The sequence below is a fragment of the Lissotriton vulgaris genome, chromosome 1_1 (assembly GCF_964263255.1).
Source record: "Lissotriton vulgaris chromosome 1_1, aLisVul1.2, whole genome shotgun sequence".
NCBI classification, from domain to species: domain Eukaryota; kingdom Metazoa; phylum Chordata; class Amphibia; order Caudata; family Salamandridae; genus Lissotriton; species Lissotriton vulgaris.
This window is the reverse complement of record NC_141685.1, coordinates 666,437,618-666,456,689: the sequence shown is the minus strand read 5'-3', so window position 1 is coordinate 666,456,689 and position 19,072 is coordinate 666,437,618. Positions and strand designations below refer to the sequence as shown.

The window sequence follows — 19,072 nt, the reverse complement described above, 5'->3', positions numbered from 1 at the left end:
CGTATTTCTGACGCTTCGCTTTGCATCTCTAATGAGAGGCAAAGTGGGTGTCACTGGGCAGTACTGCTTGTAAAGTACCGCTGATGTGCACATTACGATATTTACAAGGATGCCCACGCATTTTAGCTGCAGTTTTCGCCAAAAACAAAGGTCTGCTAAAATGATGACTTAGGTATACTTACCATTGGGGGTGGATTATGCTGATACGACCACAGGGTTGTATCAGCAAGGTTTTCACAGTTTTCAATGGAAAACATTGCTATCGCTGGAATAATTATCGCTATTGCGCTATGCGTTGTTAATACAGTGCTAGCATGGCGATAATTATCAGCGATAGCCGGCGATAAACATTTTCATGCTGATGGTGGCCAGTGATAATTATCGCTGCCGCTTGATAATATGCCCCTGTCTTTGGATTGGCTTTCCATGAACATCCTTCTGAGCGTACACTGCCATCCACTGGTCAAGAGTCATTCATTTATTATATAATAAGTAAGAAACACATAAATAATAACAATCAGATGACGTGATTAGCTTAAAAAAGTTACTATTAATTTTATTTTTTTACACCTTCTCACTGTTTACTGTATTTTTTTCAGAATATCCTGCAAGTAATCGTGATACAGTACTGTCCCACTCATGATATAAACCCACTTTAAAAGCCAATCCCAAACATGAGTGATATTTAATCTCTGATATATTTTATAAAAAATAGTACTTGGTTTACTTTCACAAAAGTGAAGCGATACAATTCAGCACTGGTGATTACAATGATAGAAATACATATTATTGATAAACATGTGGGCTAGAGAATTAGAAACATGTTGTACTGTTTCCCTTTATATAATAGTGCTTTAGAAGTATGCAATGTGTAGGATATAGATACATCTCATTGAACTCAACATGTCAAAGTCTTTTTTTCTTTAGAAAATGAATACATATGAAGCACAAAAGGCTAAATAACTGCAATCTGATTCTTCAAAAGACTGACAAAAGGCTAAAAAAGACATTCATGCATTAGAACTTGGTAAATCAGATTGTAAAATAAGGCAGGTCATATGTCTCTTTTTCGGGCCAGTTATTTTTCTCTTGATACGATTGTGGCAGTCCATGGAGGTCAAAGACTAGTGATGTGGTTGTGATCCTAAAATGCTCTGGCTGATAGATCCATTTCAATTAGGAAAACCTTGTAAAAAATTCTTATTTCTGACAAATAGATCAGAAAAAATTCCGAATGTGCCATAAAACAAAACCACAAGATGCAATCGAGTTTTTTGGGAGTAACTGATTTTCTTGAACGAGAAAAGGCGTCTTATGCGTCATCATCAGTCTTAATAATGTGAAAAAGTGTAATATTGAACATGACTTGATGACCATTGTTCCAGGCATAAAGGGCGCGGTCTCTTGCGTTGTAGTCAAGCATGGATATATGGAAATATTGGTTATGAAAGGGAATGTCTGTGTATTCATATGTTGAAGATTTTGTTGAGTACGAGTAATATACCTTGGCTCCCGTTAAATGTGAATTGGTGACGTATAAAGTGCCACAGATCATGAAGGATTCTCCGGCACTTCTTTTTGGGTAGCCTGTGGTCCAGCTCTTTGTTACTTCCAGGGTGTCTGGCTTCAACTGACTGATGACGATGTTGCCTGCATTCTGGTTAGTAGCGTAGACGGCCCAGAGGCCAATTTCATCAGCCATTAGATCAATGTCTGAGAACCCACCCCACGTGTAAGGGTACACATTGTGGAACCCAGCGTTCTCAAGACTACGCTGAGCTAGCACGCGCCCCGTTTCAAAGTTGTATTTGCTAATGATGTTGCTTTGATACTTGTTGAAATAAAGAGAGCCATTGTAGACAACGTGATTGGTCCCAGCCCACTTGAAAGGCAAATTGTATGTCCTTGACTCAGCCCCACTGACAAAGTCAGCCATAGATTTGTATTCACGAACAATTTTATTGTTGGTATAGCTGTCCATGTACCATACCTAGGAAACAGAAGGCAACATAATATAGATCAGTAGGGCTCTATAGAATGCATACATCAGATATGTTAAATTATAAACATATTTTACAAAACTAATGAAACACAGCTAAAAGGTTATTAAAAAAATACTTTGCTGTGAGTAGAAATTACTTTGTCTTGCAGTATTCCTCTCTTACTACTGAACCCCAGCAGGAAAGTAGTAGTGTTATAATAGTAAATCACACTATAACTTTGAGAACAGTACCAATGTAGCCTGGTTCAAACAGTAAAATAAGGTATCAGTGTCCCTAGGAATTACACCCTGACATGGGATCAGATTTACACCTATTGGTAATTCATAAAAACGTTTGTGAATTCACACATTAGTCTGTGTATCAGCGTTGATAATGCCATATTTACACTAATGTGCAATTAGGATTGCTGCAATGCCATCACCTTTGTGCAATCATACATTTTCTTTTGCGAATTTAAGTTCCCTTCCTCTTACATCCTGAACATGACAGAAGCAAATACCCAACCTTTTCAAGAGTGGGGAGAGGCCAAAGTGTTGTTTGGCAATGCCCCACAAACTGGCCCCAGTTCACAAAAATGTTGCTGTGACTTACACGTGTGGTGGCTATCTCCAAGAGTGAGCTAGGAGTAAGCCAGGAGTACTGATACCTTATTCCAGAAACTCAGGAGCAAACCACCACTTATGACACCTACCCACAGCAAAACCTTTTTGCTGTAGGCCCTTGTTGTTCTTACATATTCTGTGTGCCAACTGCTCAACTCCCTGTCTCAGACAGGCACCTCTAGTAGTCGAATAGCCTGAAAGAAAAGTGAGCCGATTTACTGCCATCACTTCTCTCACAGTATTTGGGCACACCAATGTGGTCAACAAATTTAACTCAATTCAACAATATACTTCTATAAATAGTTTAGACTTACACTAGTAGCACCTCTAACTTACTCTTAATTTCCAAGAGTAATGCAGGAGTACACCTGAAATATTACTGTCTTACTCCTGGATTTCAGAATTAAGTCAGGAAGAATCCAGGAGTACACCAGGAGTAATTTGAGAGTATATCACAGCATAATTCTTGTGAGTATGGCCCTTATAATTGATGTGATTCCTAAAGGTACATAGTGCAAACGTTCGGCCATGAAGAGTGTGAAGGTCTATATACCTTTTGCTATGGGCAGGTGTGACTTATTATAGTAATACCTTTAACTCCTAACTTCTTGGAGTGAAGCAGGGATACTCTTGGGTTTTTATTGGATCATTGGTGTTCATTGGTGTTCAAAAATAAGCTGCTAATCTGCTGATGGTTTCAGGCTCAAACCAATGAAGTAAGAATGTTCACTTTAGGAAATCAATTTCCAATCTGAGTGTAGGAAATTGTGTTACTGGTTGAGGGGGTGAAATTCTTCTCAAGCAGCAATTAATTTCTTTTCAGGGTGAAGTCACAAGTAAACCCTAAACTAGCCTCTGCTTAACCCGTTGTGTAGCTTGGCACTGAGTTGTGAAGCTTAAGTCAGAAGCAATGTGTAAAGTACTTGTGCAACACAGCAAACAGTAACATTCTGAAAATGCACCAAAAAAGGATCCTACAACAGATTTAGAAACATATAGTATTTTTTAATAAATAAAACAAGACCAAAAGGACAAACATCCTATCAGTGGAACCGGAGATATTCAATGTCAGAGATTTATAAAAAAAAAAATAGTGCCAAAAGGCATACATTGCCAACGGAGGGTATCTGGTAGCGCCAGACTGGGACAAAGTCACCAGTTCAGGCTGACAGCGATGGAGCACAGGCCAGTGAGAGGGACCCAGTTAGGCCTGCTGTACAGAGTACCTTAAATCCCTGTTTGCAGAGTGTTGTAAGGATCTTCGTTGAAGATGTATTGAATATTCAAAGAGATGAGGAGGGGTTGCGGTGCGAGGTCCTGATGTGTTGTCATCAAAGATCCCATCAACGAGGTGTTGGCTGTGAAGAAGAGTCGAGGATGCATCGCGCAGTCTGGGTGACACGTTGTTTTTAAGGAGTTATGAGGCGGCGATGCGGAATCTGCTGTCAAGGCTTCAATCAAAGAGGGATGCAAGGGCCTGCACCAAGATGCATTGCGCAGTAATGATTCTGATGTGGCAATGGGCTGCAATGCAATGCAGGTCTCTGCACCAGTCAAGATCCACACAGCAGTGGCGCTGCATCTGTTGTGTTTGGGATTGCACCATGCAGCAGAGGAGATTCATTTGTTCTGCTGGATCTGGGGTGGCATCACTTGGCAGGGTAGATTCACAGATGTTGGTCAAGGTTGTTTGAACCTTCTGTCCCTAAGGCTTAAGTCAGGAGGCCAGCCTAATAGACCTAGGATCACTGTGGGGTCTAGGTTCAAGGGATGCAGGTTCAGTACTTCTCACCCAAGCAAGAGAGCCGCAGGCAGCAAATCAGCAAATCAAGGTAGCAGTCCAGCAAGCTAGTAGTCCAGCAGGGCAGCAGTCCAGCAAAGTGGAAGTCCTTCAGCAGCACAGCAGTCCTTTCTTTTGGCAGAGTATCAACAGGTCCAGAAGTGTACTGAATTATTGGTGTCTGAGGTGCAGTATTTATTCTCAGTTCTGCCTTTTAAGTGGGGAGAAGCTTCTAGATGTTTCCCTTTGAAGTCCCCAGGCATTCTGCCCTTCATGTCCTGGCTCCAGACTAACTATAGGGGGTATGCTACTCTTTGTGTGGAGGCAGGGTACCACATATTCACATGTAAGTGGAGCTGTGCCTAGCTCCTCCCTCCCATCTTGCCAGTGAGGCCCACCCTGGAAGACCTAAGCACCCTATTATGAGTGACTGTCTAGTAGGAATACATAATGCCCAACTGGAAATTACATCCAGCCATTTGACCTAGGTACAGGCTACAGGCACTAAATGAAAACTTTCTAAAACTGCAAATTTTAAAATTGTAATTACAAATCTGACTTAACTTAGTTAGGATTTTTCATTACAATTTCAAAGACAACAAACATGAAGTGGTTCCCTACCCTATTTGGATATGACAGCTTATCAAATGTAATAAGGTAACTCCAATGTTATTCTGTGGAAGAGCTAGGCTTTGCAATAGTAAACAATGAATTTAAGATTTTTTTGCTATCAAGACATATGCAACTTAAAAGCACATATCCCACCTTTTAATTACACTGCACCCTGCCCACAGGCCTTTCAGGGCCTACCTTAGGGGTGACTTATATGTGTAAAAAGCCAAGGTTTGGGCCTGGCAAAAGGTGTAGTTTTCCAGTTTCACATGGCCATTTAAAACTGTGCACACAGGCTGCAATGGCAGGCCTAAGACATGTTTAAAGGCTACTTAAGTGGATGGCACAATCAGTGCTGCAGACCTACTGGTAGCATTTAATTTGAAGGCCCTGAGAACATTTAAAGGCACTTTACTTTGAATTACAAGCAACATGAACATTGCACATGCACTGTAGCACTGGTTAGCTACGGTATGGTGTGCTGAGTTCTAAGGCCAGGAAAAACAAAATCAGCAAAAATGGAACAGGAAGGCAAAATGTTTGGGGTTACCCCACCCTAAGGATGACAGTTGTAACCCTCAACTACTATGATATGGATAGAAATAACATGTTTCCAGTGAAAAGTGCAAGATAAATGGAACTGCTAAAAGATTATTGTTGTTCACTCTGAGGACAGACATTGAATAGTCAGTTATTGGCTAAGCGCAGACAAAACCCCTCTAAAAAGAGACACCTTGGCCTCCTGTTCTTCACCTACAGTGTCTATGTTAATCTTTCAACTAAAAGCTCCAACTAGCATAACCTGGAAGGGAGCCTCTGCTTATCGCCCTTCGGAAGGCAAACAATTTCAGTATCAAGGTGATCGAACATCTAGCACCCCATATCCTAGCAGCAGATAACTTTCTGCTGTTAGGAGACTTCAACTATCACATAGACAACCAAATGGATACAGACACTACGCAGCTATTAGCATATATGTGGTCTCTCGGTTTCCATCAATGGGAATTCGGCCCTACCCATAGAGGGGGGCATACATTAGATCTAATCTTCACTGATGCCATGAACTTAGCAGTAGATACTCCCACTGAGAAGATATGGACCGACCGCTTCTCTATTAACTTTTACATAAATATCAAGTATCATAACAATATTTGCAGCCATGGAACCAAGCTCATAAGATATTGGAGGAAGGTGGTACCTTCTGCTCTTCTCCCGGTCTTTATTCCTCCCTCCATCACTGGCCACAAAGATATTAATCTGGCCCTGACTGCCTTTGAAGCCTCACTCATAAATTCCTTGGACTTCATTGTGCCGCTAAGAAAAGCTAAACCATGAGGAGAAAACCCCCCACTCCCAGGTATTCTGAATCATCAATGAAGGAGAAACCCACAGTAAGGAGACTAGAACACATATGGAGAAAAGATTAAACCAATAAGGGCAAACTTGCTTATAAAGTTGCCCTGAGAACAAATCTCAAACACTGCAATTTGGCCAGAAGTACTCACATAGCAGAGAGAATTAACTCTGCAAAAAACTCTTACAAGGAGTTGTTTATAATTCTTAAATAATTCACAAACCCCAAAAGTGGCATTCACACAACACTGGTATCACAATCTAACTTCGACAACCTTGCGGCCCACTTCAAAGACTAAATTAACCGCAGAAACCTCAAGAAGTACCTTACTCCTCCACATTGGAAAACCTTTAGTCTGATGACAGAGGATCAAGCTCAAGCCCGAATAAATGCCATAAAAGCTGGGTACCCCGCAGACCCAGCACCTCCCCATATGATTCCTACTTTATCCCCTATTCTGTGCACTCCCATTACAGACCAAAGTAACCTCTCCCTACAGCAGGCCAGTATACCTCGTAAATGTAAGACAGTGTATGTTAAGCCCATTCTTAAAACAGACCCACACAATTTGGAAATCTACAGACCTATCTCCCTACTTTCTTTTGTCTCCAAATTCTAGAGTCCTCAGTAAATGCCTAACTAGTACCATACCTGGAATCTAACCATTTACTGGACCCCTTCCACTCAGGCTTTTGTGCCTCACATAGCATGGAGGCTGCACTAGTGGAAGTCACAGACACTATTAAACTGGCACTAGAACAGGGATCTTCAGCCATGATGGTACTTCTAGTCCTTTCAGCCACATTCAATACAATCTCCCATCATATCTTAGGACAAGGACTTTGGGAGTTTAGTATCAGAGGTAAAGCCCTCGAATGACTGAATAACTTCTTGTCAGAACGTACACACTTGGTCCAGTTGGGCGAGCAAATATTGGCACACTCAATTCTAGGTAAGCGGGTACCACAGGGCTCAATCTTGAACCCTATTCTTTTTAATGTATATTTGCCCTCCCGGCACAACTCATAAAATCATATGGCTTTGAAACCAATTCCTACGCCGATGACACACAACTGATCATCACTATCGACCATGACCATATTTTGACCAAAGCGAGATTTAAAACTTGCCTAGTGACAGTAGTCACATGGATGTCCAACAACTGTCTTCAACTGAACATGCCCAAAACAGAGATCCTTCTGTTCGGAAAGGCACCTGCAGCCTGGTCAGCCAACTGGTGGCCATGGGAGCTGGCCCCTCCACCTATTCCCAACAAATATGCAAGGAAGCTACAAATATTGATGGACCACAAGCTCACTATGAGTGAGCATGTCAACACAGTCACTAGAACCTATTTTGGTCCCATGCGAACCCTTAAAAAGGTCTTTCAATGGACTTTTTCCCTGCCCGGAAGACTCTGGTACAAGCACTGATAATGAGCCACCTGGACTACAGCAATACCCTTCTGGTGGGTAGCAATGAAGGCCTCCTGGCCAGAATTCCAGTTGGTGTAGAACTCAGCTGCTCGCCTGATCCTTAATCTTCCCTACGCTCCTCGTTGGTGCCCTCTTGCCAGTCCTTTTACTGGCTCCCGATTAAACAGTGTGCCCTCTTCAAACTTCGCTTCCTGGTATGTAAAACCCTGCTTGGGAAAGGTTCACTTAGGCAGAAATTGCGGCCATATATCCCGGCACATCAGCTTAGATCGAGTGATCTATTGCTTCTATGCCCCAAATATAATAGAATGACTAGGTTCGGAAGCTGTTCCTTTTCATCACTAGAATCGGCTACCTTTATCCATTAGAGCAAACTCTTTAAAAGATGGCTATTCCCTCAGTACGCCTGGGAGTAGCCACTCGCTCAATAAATTCCAATTAACATAACATATCAGTAATCTCTCACTTACAGTCTGCTCCTAGACTGCAAAGGTGCCAAGAGATCCCTTCGGAGATGATTTGTGTACTTAACAAATGGAATTAAGTAAATTAATTAATAAATACATGTACTGGATATTGTTGGAAGAGCATGAGTTACCTTAGAAAAATATTTGCTTAGTATAAAAATATAAAAACCTAGCTTTTGCGTAAAGCTGCCTGTTTGGTGCTGTAAGGATTTTCCTTGAGGATCGTGACTTGGTTGACATGGGGAACATTGATGTTTAAGATAGGGCCATAGCTTGTGGTTCCTTAATTCTATTCTGCGCCATTTAGTTTTACCCTTTTACTGAGGAATGTTGTTAGGGTATGTATATTGCGAAGGACAACATACTGTGAGCCAGATGTACAAAAGTTTTTCTATGACGTATTCTCCTAGTACTCTAGGCTTACCACTGGAGCAGTATAACTTAGTGCCCATCCCTTTCACCTGTAACATATATACTCAACATATGCTTAACTGTATCAAATGTGTGCATTTTATTAATCATTTATAGTAAGTCGTTGTATCGTTATTTTAATGAGAGCCACTCGTTTATTTTGCTGAATTATAAATGTTACTACTTATGCTAACTGTATTCATTTAGCACTTGCTTAATTCACACCCAGTCACAGATCTGGGTTTAGTCCATCGTTATTTTGCTTACCATGCCATCCCAGTTCAGACATGGCCATATGTAATCAGTCTTGACCCTGTGCCTCATGGGAACAGTCCAGCCCGATCTGCCAAGCAATGTCTTCCCTGGACCGGAATCAAGCATCCTAGGACTGGTTTCTGGCTATCATCCGGCATCAGCCAGAAGAGCTTGACTCCAGTGGCGTAGTGAGCACGGGACCCACGTCTGGGAATACCATTCACACAAGGCCGAACAACAAAACACACAAGGTGATGGACGGAATGTTGCACATTGGCAAAACATTCCCCCCGAGTCACAGATCTGGGTTTAATCCATCGTTATTTTGCTCACCACGCCACCCCAGTTCTGACATGTCCATATGCAAATCAGTCTTGACCCTGTTCCTCATGGGAACAGTCCAACCCGAAGTGCCAAGCCATGTCTTCCCTGGACCGGAATCAAGCATCCTAGGACTGGTTTCTGGCTATCAGCCGTCATCAGCCAGGATAGCTTGACTCCAGTGGCGTAGTGAGAACGGGACCCATGTCTGGGCAAACCCTTCTCACAAAGGGCAAACAGCAAAACACGCAAGGTGATGGACAGAATGTTGCACATTGGCAAAACATTACCCCCCAGTCACAGATCTGGGTTTAATCCATCGTTATTTGCTCACCAAGCCACCCCGGTTCAGACATGGCCATATGCCAGTCAGTCTTGACCCTATGCCTCATGGGAACAGTCCAGCCCGATCTGCCAAGCCATGTGTTCCCTGGACCGGAATCAAGCATCCTAGGACTGGTTTCTGGCTATCAGCCGGCATCAGCCAGGAGAGCTTGACTCCAGTGGCGTAGTGAGCACGGGACCCACGTCTGGGAATACCATTCACACATAGGGCGAACAGCAAAACACACAAGGTGATGGACGGAATGTTGCACATTGGCAAAACATTCCCCCCGAGTCACAGATCTGGGTTTAATCCATCGTTATTTTGCTCACCACGCCACCCCAGTTCTGACATGTCCATATGCAAATCAGTCTTGACCCTGTTCCTCATGGGAACAGTCCAACCCGAACTGCCAAGCCATGTCTTCCCTGGTCCGGAATCAAGCATCCTAGGACTGGTTTCTGGCTATCAGCCGTCATCAGCCACGATAGCTTGACTCCAGTGGCGTAGTGAGAATGGGACCCATGTCTGGGCATACCCTTCCCACAAAGGGCGAACAGCAAAAAATACAAGGTGATGGACAGAATGTTGCACATTGGCAAAACATTACCCCCCAGTCACAGATCTGGGTTTAATCCATCGTTATTTTGCTCACCAAGCCACCCCGGTTCAGACATGGCCATATGCGAATCAGTCATGACCCTGTGCCTCATGGGAACAGTCCAGCCTGATCTGCCAAGCCATGTCTTCCCTGGACCGGAATCAAGCATCCTAGGACTGGTTTCTGGCTATCAGCCGGCATCAGCCAGGAGAGCTTGACTCCAGTGGCGCAGTGAGCACGGGACCCACGTCTGGGAATACCATTCACACATAGGGCGAACAGCAAAACACACAAGGTGATGGACGGAATGTTGCACATTGGCAAAACATTCCCCCGAGTCACAGATCTGGGTTTAATCCATCGTTATTTTGCTCACCACGCCACCCCAGTTCTGACATGTCCATATGCAAATCAGTCTTGACCCTGTTCCTCATGGGAACAGTCCAACCCGAACTGCCAAGCCATGTCTTCCCTGGACAGGAATCAAGCATCCTAGGACTGGTTTCTGGCTATCAGCCGTCATCAGCCAGGATAGCTTGACTCCAGTGGCGTAGTGAGAATGGGACCTATGTCTGGGCATACCCTTCCCACAAAGGGCGAACAGCAAAACACACAAGGTGATGGACAGAATGTTGCACATTGGCAAAACATTACCCCCCAGTCACAGATCTGGGTTTAATCCATCGTTATTTTGCTCACCAAGCCACCCCGGTTCAGACATGGCCATATGCAAATCAGTCTTGACCCTGTGCCTCATGGGAACAGTCCAGCGTGATCTGCCAAGCCATGTCTTCCCTGGACCGGAATCAAGCATCCTAGGACTGGTTTCTGGGTATCAGCCGGCATCAGCCAGGAGAGCTTGACTCCAGTGGCGCAGTGAGCACGGGACCCACGTCTGGGAATACCATTCACACATAGGGCGAACAGCAAAACACACAAGGTGATAGACGGAATGTTGCACATTGGCAAAACATTCCCCCCGAGTCACAGATCTGGGTTTAATCCATCGTTATTTTGCTCACCACGCCACCCCTGTTCTGACATGTCCATATGCAAATCAGTCTTGACCCTGTTCCTCATGGGAACAGTCCAACACGAACTGCCAAGACATGTCTTCCCTGGACCGGAATCAAGCATCCTAGGACTGGTTTCTGGCTATCAGCCGTCATCAGCCAGGATAGCTTGACTCCAGTGGCGTAGTGAGAACGGGACCCAAGTCTGGGCATACCCTTCCCACAAAGGGCGAACAGCAAAACACGCAAGGTGATGGACAGAATGTTGCACATTGGCAAAACATTACCCCCCAGTCACAGATCTGGGTTTAATCCATCGTTATTTTGCTCACCAAGCCACCCCGGTTCAGACATGGCCATATGCAAATCAGTCTTGAGCCTGTGCCTCATGGGAACAGTACAGCCCGATCTGCCAAGCCATGTCTTCCCTGGACCGGAATCAAGCATCCTAGGACTGGTTTCTGGCTATCAGCCGGCATCAGCCAGGAGAGCTTGACTCCAGTGGCGTAGTGAGCACGGGACCCACGTCTGGGAATACCATTCACACATAGGGCGAACAGCAAAACACACAAGGTGATGGACGGAATGTTGCACATTGGCGAAACATTCCCCCCGAGTCACATATCTGGGTTTAATCCATCTTTATTTTGCTCACCACGCCACCCCAGTTCTGACATGTCCATATGCAAATCAGTCTTGACCCTGTTCCTCATGGGAACAGTCCAACCCGAACTGCCAAGCCATGTCTTCCCTGGACCGGAATCAAGCATCCTAGGACTGGTTTCTGGCTATCAGCCGGCATCAGCCAGGAGAGCTTGACTCCAGTGGCGTAGTGAGCACGGGACCCACGTCTGGGAATACCATTCACACATAGGGCGAACAGCAAAACACACAAGGTGATGGACGGAATGTTGCACATTGGCAAAACATTCCCCCCGAGTCACAGATCTGGGTTTAATCCATCGTTATTTTGCTCACCACGCCACCCCAGTTCTGACATGTCCATATGCAAATCAGTCTTGACCCTGTTCCTCATGGAAACAGTCCAACCCGAACTGCCAAGACATGTCTTCCCTGGACCGTAATCAAGCATCCTAGGACTGGTTTCTGGCTATCAGCCGTCATCAGCCAGGATAGCTTGACTCCAGTGGCGTAGTGAGAACTGGACCCATGTCTGGGCATACCCTTCCCACAAAGGCAAACAGCAAAACACACAAGGTGATGGACGGAATGTTTCACATTGGCAAAACATTACCCCCCAGTCACAGATCTGGGTTCAATCCATCGTTATTTTGCTCACCAAGCCACCCCGGTTCAGACATGGCCATATGCAAATCAGTCTTGACCCTGTGCCTCATGGGAACAGTCCAGCCTGATCTGCCAAGCCATGTCTTCCCTGGACCGGAATCAAGCATCCTAGGACTGGTTTCTGGCTATCAGCCGGCATCAGCCAGGAGAGCTTGACTCCAGTGGCGCAGTGAGCACGGGACCCACGTCTGGGAATACCATTCACACATAGGGCGAACAGCAAAACACACAAGGTGATGGACGGAATGTTGCACATTGGCAAAACATTCCCCCGAGTCACAGATCTGGGTTTAATCCATCGTTATTTTGCTCACCACGCCCCCCCAGTTCTGACATGTCCATATGCAAATCAGTCTTGACCCTGTTCCTCATGGGAACAGTCCAACCCGAACTGCCAAGCCATGTCTTCCCTGGACCGGAATCAAGCATCCTAGGACTGGTTTCTGGCTATCAGCCGTCATCAGCCAGGATAGCTTGACTCCAGTGGCGTAGTGAGAACGGGACCCATGTCTGGGCATACCCTTCCCACAAAGGGCGAACAGCAAAACACGCAAGGTGATGGACAGAATGTTGCACATTGGCAAAACATTACCCCCCAGTCACAGATCTGGGTTTAATCCATCGTTATTTTGCTCACCATGCCACCCCGGTTCAGACATGGCCATATGCAAATCAGTCTTGACCCTGTGCCTCATGGGAACAGTCCAGCCCGATCTGCCAAGCCATGTCTTCCCTGGGCCGGAATCAAGCATCCTAGGACTGGTTTCTGGCTATCAGCCGGCATCAGCCAGGAGAGCTTGACTCCAGTGGCGTAGTGAGCACGGGACCCACGTCTGGGAATACCATTCACACATAGGGCGAACAGCAAAACACACAAGGTGATGGACGGAATGTTGCACATTGGCAAAACATTTCCCCCGAGTCACAGATCTGGGTTTAATCCATCGTTATTTTGCTCACCGCGCCACCCCAGTTCTGACATGTCCATATGCAAATCAGTCTTGACCCTGTTCCTCATGGGAACAGTCCAACCCGAACTGCCAAGCCATGTCTTCCCTGGACCGGAATCAAGCATCCTAGGACTGGTTTCTGGCTATCAGCCGTCATCATCCAGGATAGCTTGACTCCAGTGGCATAGTGAGAACGGGACCCACGTCTGGGCATACCCTTCCCACAAAGGGCGAACAGCAAAACACACAAGGTAATGGACAGAATGTTGCACATTGGCAAAACATTACCCCCCAGTCACAGATCTGGGTTTAATCCATCGTTATTTTGCACACCACGCCACCCCAGTTCTGACATGTCCATATGCAAATCAGTCTTGACCCTGTTCCTCATGGGAACAGTCCAACCCGAACTGCCAAGCCATGTCTTCCCTGGACCGGAATCAAGCATCCTAGGACTGGTTTCTGGCTATCAGCCGTCATCAGCCCGGATAGCTTGACTCCAGTCGCGTAGTGAGAACGGGACCCATGTCTGGGCATACCCTTCTCACAAAGGGCGAACAGCAAAACACACAAGGTGATGGACAGAATGTTGCACATTGGCAAAACATTACCCTCCAGTCACAGATCTGGGTTTAATCCATCGTTATTTTGCTCACCAAGCCACCCCGGTTCAGACATGGCCATATGCAAATCAGTCTTGACCCTGTGCCTCATGGGAACAGTACAGCCCGAACTGCCAAGCCATGTCTTCCCTGGACCGGAATCAAGCATCCTAGGAACGGTTTCTGGCTATCAGCCGTCATCAGCCAGGATAGCTTGACTCCAGTGGCGTAGTGAGCACAGGACTCACATCTGGGCATACCCTTCCCACATAGGGCGAACAGCAAAACACACAAGGTGATGGACAGAATGTTTCACATTGGCAAAATATTCACCCCCAGTCACAGACCTGGGTTTAATCTATCGTTATTTTGCTCACCATGCCACCCCAGTGCAGACATGGCAATCTGTAACTAGGCCTTAGTGCACACATTACGTTTTATAAAATGTTTTGAAAAAGCCTTGTTTTCCCTTACTTTGCAGGTGTCTTATCTATGTTCTTGTTAGCTCCGCATAGGGTCATTGTTCTTTGAAGTAAACAAGCTGCCTACGGGTTCTTTCATTAAATTTTGGCCCAGGATATAAAGATTAAGGCAGTGAGAGACACTAATCTGTAGAGGTGAGCTAAACTGATTTTACTTCCAAGGTCGCCTACATGATTGAATATTAGTTAAAGCCTTGTGGGAACTTCCTTCATGCTTTAATTGTAGAGAAGACCCTATTTTGACTTTTGCTGAGAGAAGTCTTCCTCTCACTCTGCTCATTTCCATCTTCCAGAGCATTAGGGTTCATGATTGATTGGATCTTTATATATATTAAGTACATAGCACGCTGGTGTATTTTGGTATAGTGCATGAGGGTTGTTAAAGGCTTGCTCATTTATGATGTATTAGATTCTCCACGACTCTCATAGACTTTCATTACGTTACAGTTACCCCTGAGGAAGGGCCCCAGGCCTGAAATGCATTGGGTTTTATAATAGCATGATTACTCAGGACGTTAAGCTAAATCTGTCCTCCTTTGCGATAAAGGCATGGAAAGGCATTTCTCTGGCATTCAAAGCTCTGAATTACGTTGCATGCATTTCAAAATTGATTGAAAAATACTGAATAAACATCAATTACCTGGATGAACACTGGATTTTTTTTTACCTTTTTAAAACTCAAGTAGAATGGCAGCAGCTCGAAGCTGGTGCGTGATGATGCACCAGACAGTTTTAACCTTCTATATGTGACACTTTCAGATTTGTGATAGAAAATCTGACTTTACCATTAAAGAAGGCTTTTAATTGCAATTCTTTAAAAAACAATATCAACTTGTCTACCTACTCCAAAATAGAAATTACAGGGGCATATTACCAACAACTAGCGATAATTTTTGTCTCTAACTTGTTTAGAAACAAACATTATCGCCGCACATCGGCGATTTTTATCGCAGATAAACCTTGCTATTAGCAAGGTTTATCGCAAATGCGATAAAAATCGCCGCAATGCATGAATATCGCTGAAAAGTCAGCGATATTCATGCATTACCGAGCTAATGCTCTTAGCCATGTTATCCACCTCCCATTGGATAACATGGCTAAGAACTGCTCAGGGCAGGTGTTAGCTTTTGGAGATATTCGCGCTTAGCGCGAATATCTCCAAAAGTTGGTAATAGGAGATAGCGATGTTAGGGACTGTTTCCAGTTGCTAACATCTTGGCACGCCCACTTTGCATGTCATTAGTGATAAATATTGCTGACATGCAAAGCGGGGCCTAAGATGGTCGCTATCTCCTTTTAGCTGTCACTAACTGGTGTTAGCGACAGCTTGGTAATAGGGAGATAATTTTATCTCCGCTTTCTTGGCTTTTAAAGCCAAAAAAGCGGAGATAAACCCCCTTGATAATATGCCCCACAGTTTATTAACTGTAATAAAGTAACTCCAAAGTAGTCTTGTGGGAGAGGTGGGCCCTGCTGTAGTAAAACAAGCTTTTAGGGGTTTTTCACTACCAGGACATGTAAAACGTAAAGTTCTTGTCATACTTTTTAAATACACTGTTCCCTATCCTCTGAGCTGTTCAGGTTTGAGACAGTTATGAAGTGTGAGTAATTAGTCAGTCAAAATTGAAGACATTTTTTAAGGATTATGGACAATGTTCTTTTGAAATCAGTATGATACATTTTACAAGATTGTTCTTTCCACCCCCATTCTTGCCTGATAGGATGCCTGCACCAAGTAATTTAAAGAATACAAAAAAAGAGATGGATAGAATACATGAATTAATCTCAGCCACTGATACTTGGACTGTAATCAGCGCCACTGCTACTTACTCAGTGCTGCATCCCAGTCCATCGTTTTTTTGCCCAAGATGCCTCCTCAGACACATATCAGTCCCTTTTCAAAACTTTTTATTGGGAAGCCCTAAGTGCAATAGGTGTACTGGCTGGTTCCTATATGAGATAGCATGGCATGGTGGGCAAAACAACGATGGACTGGAATGCGTCCCAGTGGCTCAGATTAAATAAAGCATTTCATTGATAACTTTTTTGTGTAGCTCATTTCAGCAAATAATTTGGCATCCATTAGGAACGCATATACATCCCACCCTTTGTACGTTTAAAAGACCTTTTCGTATCATCACCTTTACACAGCCTGTGTGACTCATGGGGATGAAGTGACTTATAAAATGAAGTGATGCATGAATTTCACTCACGATATTAAAGCAGAACTTGCGCTAAATATGATGCTCTTAAATTAATCATGAACATGTCCAATGTTTTGGACTGAACCATTGACCTTGACACATTATCATTGCAGAAGAAAGTACTTAATCCATATAATACATAACTATTTTACTGCCCCCAAACTCTAAGGTTTTTCTGAACAACTATCTGATTCGTAAATCCTTTAAATATTTGTTTCATGTGAAAATCTGTTTGATCAAAAATTTGGAAGTTCTGAAATATTCTACCCTTGAGCCTTACAATTCCATTAGCAGATGCTTAAGCCTCATATAGACACTTTTCATTGCTCCCACCACACATATTTTAAGAAGAATCTTTACTCTTCAGACATGGTAGTGGGTCATCTTTGCAAGTCTCGAACAACATTTAGCGTTTACTATTGTTGTAGAAAATTTAAATGAAGAGAGCTACATTGAGGACAACGGAGTTTCACAGACAAATAATGTCTAGTATGGAACTTTCTGCTCCAATACTCTGATGTTTTTCATTATGTTTGTACCTTTCTAATTTAGAAAATTCCACCCTCAATGGGTGGAATGTTCAAACAGTATTGTAAGACTGCTGCCTCGGGCACTGCTGTTTGTTTCTTGTTATTCGCCCTTGCCTGTGGCTCAGGCCATTACTCAGTTTCACGTCCTTTTCCATATAATATAGCCCTCGATAGTGGGCTATAATACTAGATTATAGACTGCACTAATTCATTCTCTTGATATTATTGTAACACGTTCATTATGTAATACCAACAATTTCAGTGAGGTAAAGACTATTCTTTCCTGTGACTGTCATATCATGCACATAAAGCGGTGTGATGGGATGTTGTCTGTTAGCAGCCGAAGTAAGGCCTCTCTAACCTGATTGTCCTCTTTCTTTTAGGACTCACTGAAAATGAATGTGTGACACAAGTTCAACTTGCAGCAGTCAGAAACTTTCACACGAACTTCTACAAAATAATGAATCTCCGTTCAATGTAATTGAAAAAGTGATTAGGACTTGGAGCTTGGCCAAATCAGTTCACTGAGCACTACACTATGTTTTCTTTATCACTCAAGTTGTGCTTATGATAGCAGGGCATAGTCATTTTAGAATGATCCGCCCATTAGCATAATTGACTGACAGTGATTTAGAAAACAAATGCACATGAAATATTCAGAAAGGTTTGGATTTTTTGGATTTTATAAGTCTTTATTAGGAATGTACATAACAGACGGTTGAAAGATAACCATGAGCTGAGAGTATTCTATACATAATGTGTGCACATAAAGATGCCTGTTTGTAGGTATAGATGATATTACAGAGATAACATAGACCTGAACAATGAATTACGGCCTCTGATGCACAACTGTAAGAAAAAAGAGTGGCAAGAATATTTAGAAAATAGGAAAAATACTGGGAGAGAAGACGAAAAGAAAAAAGGCTAGAGAGGTGATTACCCAGCGGTAGCTTGGAGACAGGGAAAGGGAACGGCGCCTGTCAAGATGCATGCAATGGTGCTGGCGATATAGCGCTGTAAGATGAGATATATACAGATAGGGACATGTGTGGTGATTTGTAAATGAGTACACTGTATACAAGTCTTCTCATGTGGGGTTGATTACCTCTAGGTAGCAGTCAGGTGGGCAACTAGAGGCAAATTTCGGGGGGGGGGGGTCTAAAAAATATTTCGGGGGGAGGGGTAATTCTCCCAACCATAGACAGAGTGGCTGTAAGAAGGGGTGAACACACAACAAACGCCTCATTTACAAGTAAATGGTCGTTTAAAGACCTGTTAAGTACTCAAGTGCGGCTGCAATTAGATGCTCACCAGCCCACAAAGCTGTCTCCGCCCGGGCTGACACACACGACGAGGAGGTTGAAGCCCCATGAGCCGAATGGGTGTTGTGTGCCTGGTAGCAGTCAAGTTTGGCTCATAGGGCCTTGTCGGCCGAGATCCAGGGGTAATGTGTGGAGATAATAGAATGTGCGCCTCTGATATATCTCAATAATTCCCGCCATGTGTTGTAGGAGACATTACCCCATGATTTGAAGAAGAGAGGACCAGAAAGGTTTGGATTTAACCGCTTAAATGAGTAAATCCCTTTTGGCAAAACCTATTTTTATAAGCATTACATACTAACAGAAGTTATTATATACAAATATAGATAGTAAATAAACATACTCTGTTATTTTTTTCAGATGCTACAGGATCTGTCATCCAGGCTCCGAATCTAGTTCCAGACGTCTTGATGGTAATAGGGCCTGTTATTTTCATCAATTTCCCACACGCTGAAATTAGAAAAAAAATAGTTTATTGAAAATTTCCCGCGATC

The 19,072-nt window shown here is 43.8% G+C and overlaps 1 protein-coding gene across 2 annotated transcripts in view; it reads right to left on the bottom strand.

The window, feature by feature from the left end:
• Positions 1-457: 457 nt before the first annotated feature.
• Positions 458-19,072, bottom strand: part of OLFM3 (olfactomedin 3) — a 675,349-nt gene continuing 656,734 nt past the window's right edge. For both annotated transcript variants that reach the window (XM_086954320.1, XM_086954316.1), the window contains exons 5-6: positions 18,922-19,028; positions 458-1,990 (exon numbers count right to left, since the gene is read on the bottom strand). In XM_086954320.1, the coding sequence (XP_086810446.1) occupies positions 1,313-1,990; positions 18,922-19,028 (785 nt within the window). In that variant the 3' untranslated portion in view covers positions 458-1,312. The remainder of the gene's footprint in view (positions 1,991-18,921; positions 19,029-19,072) is intronic.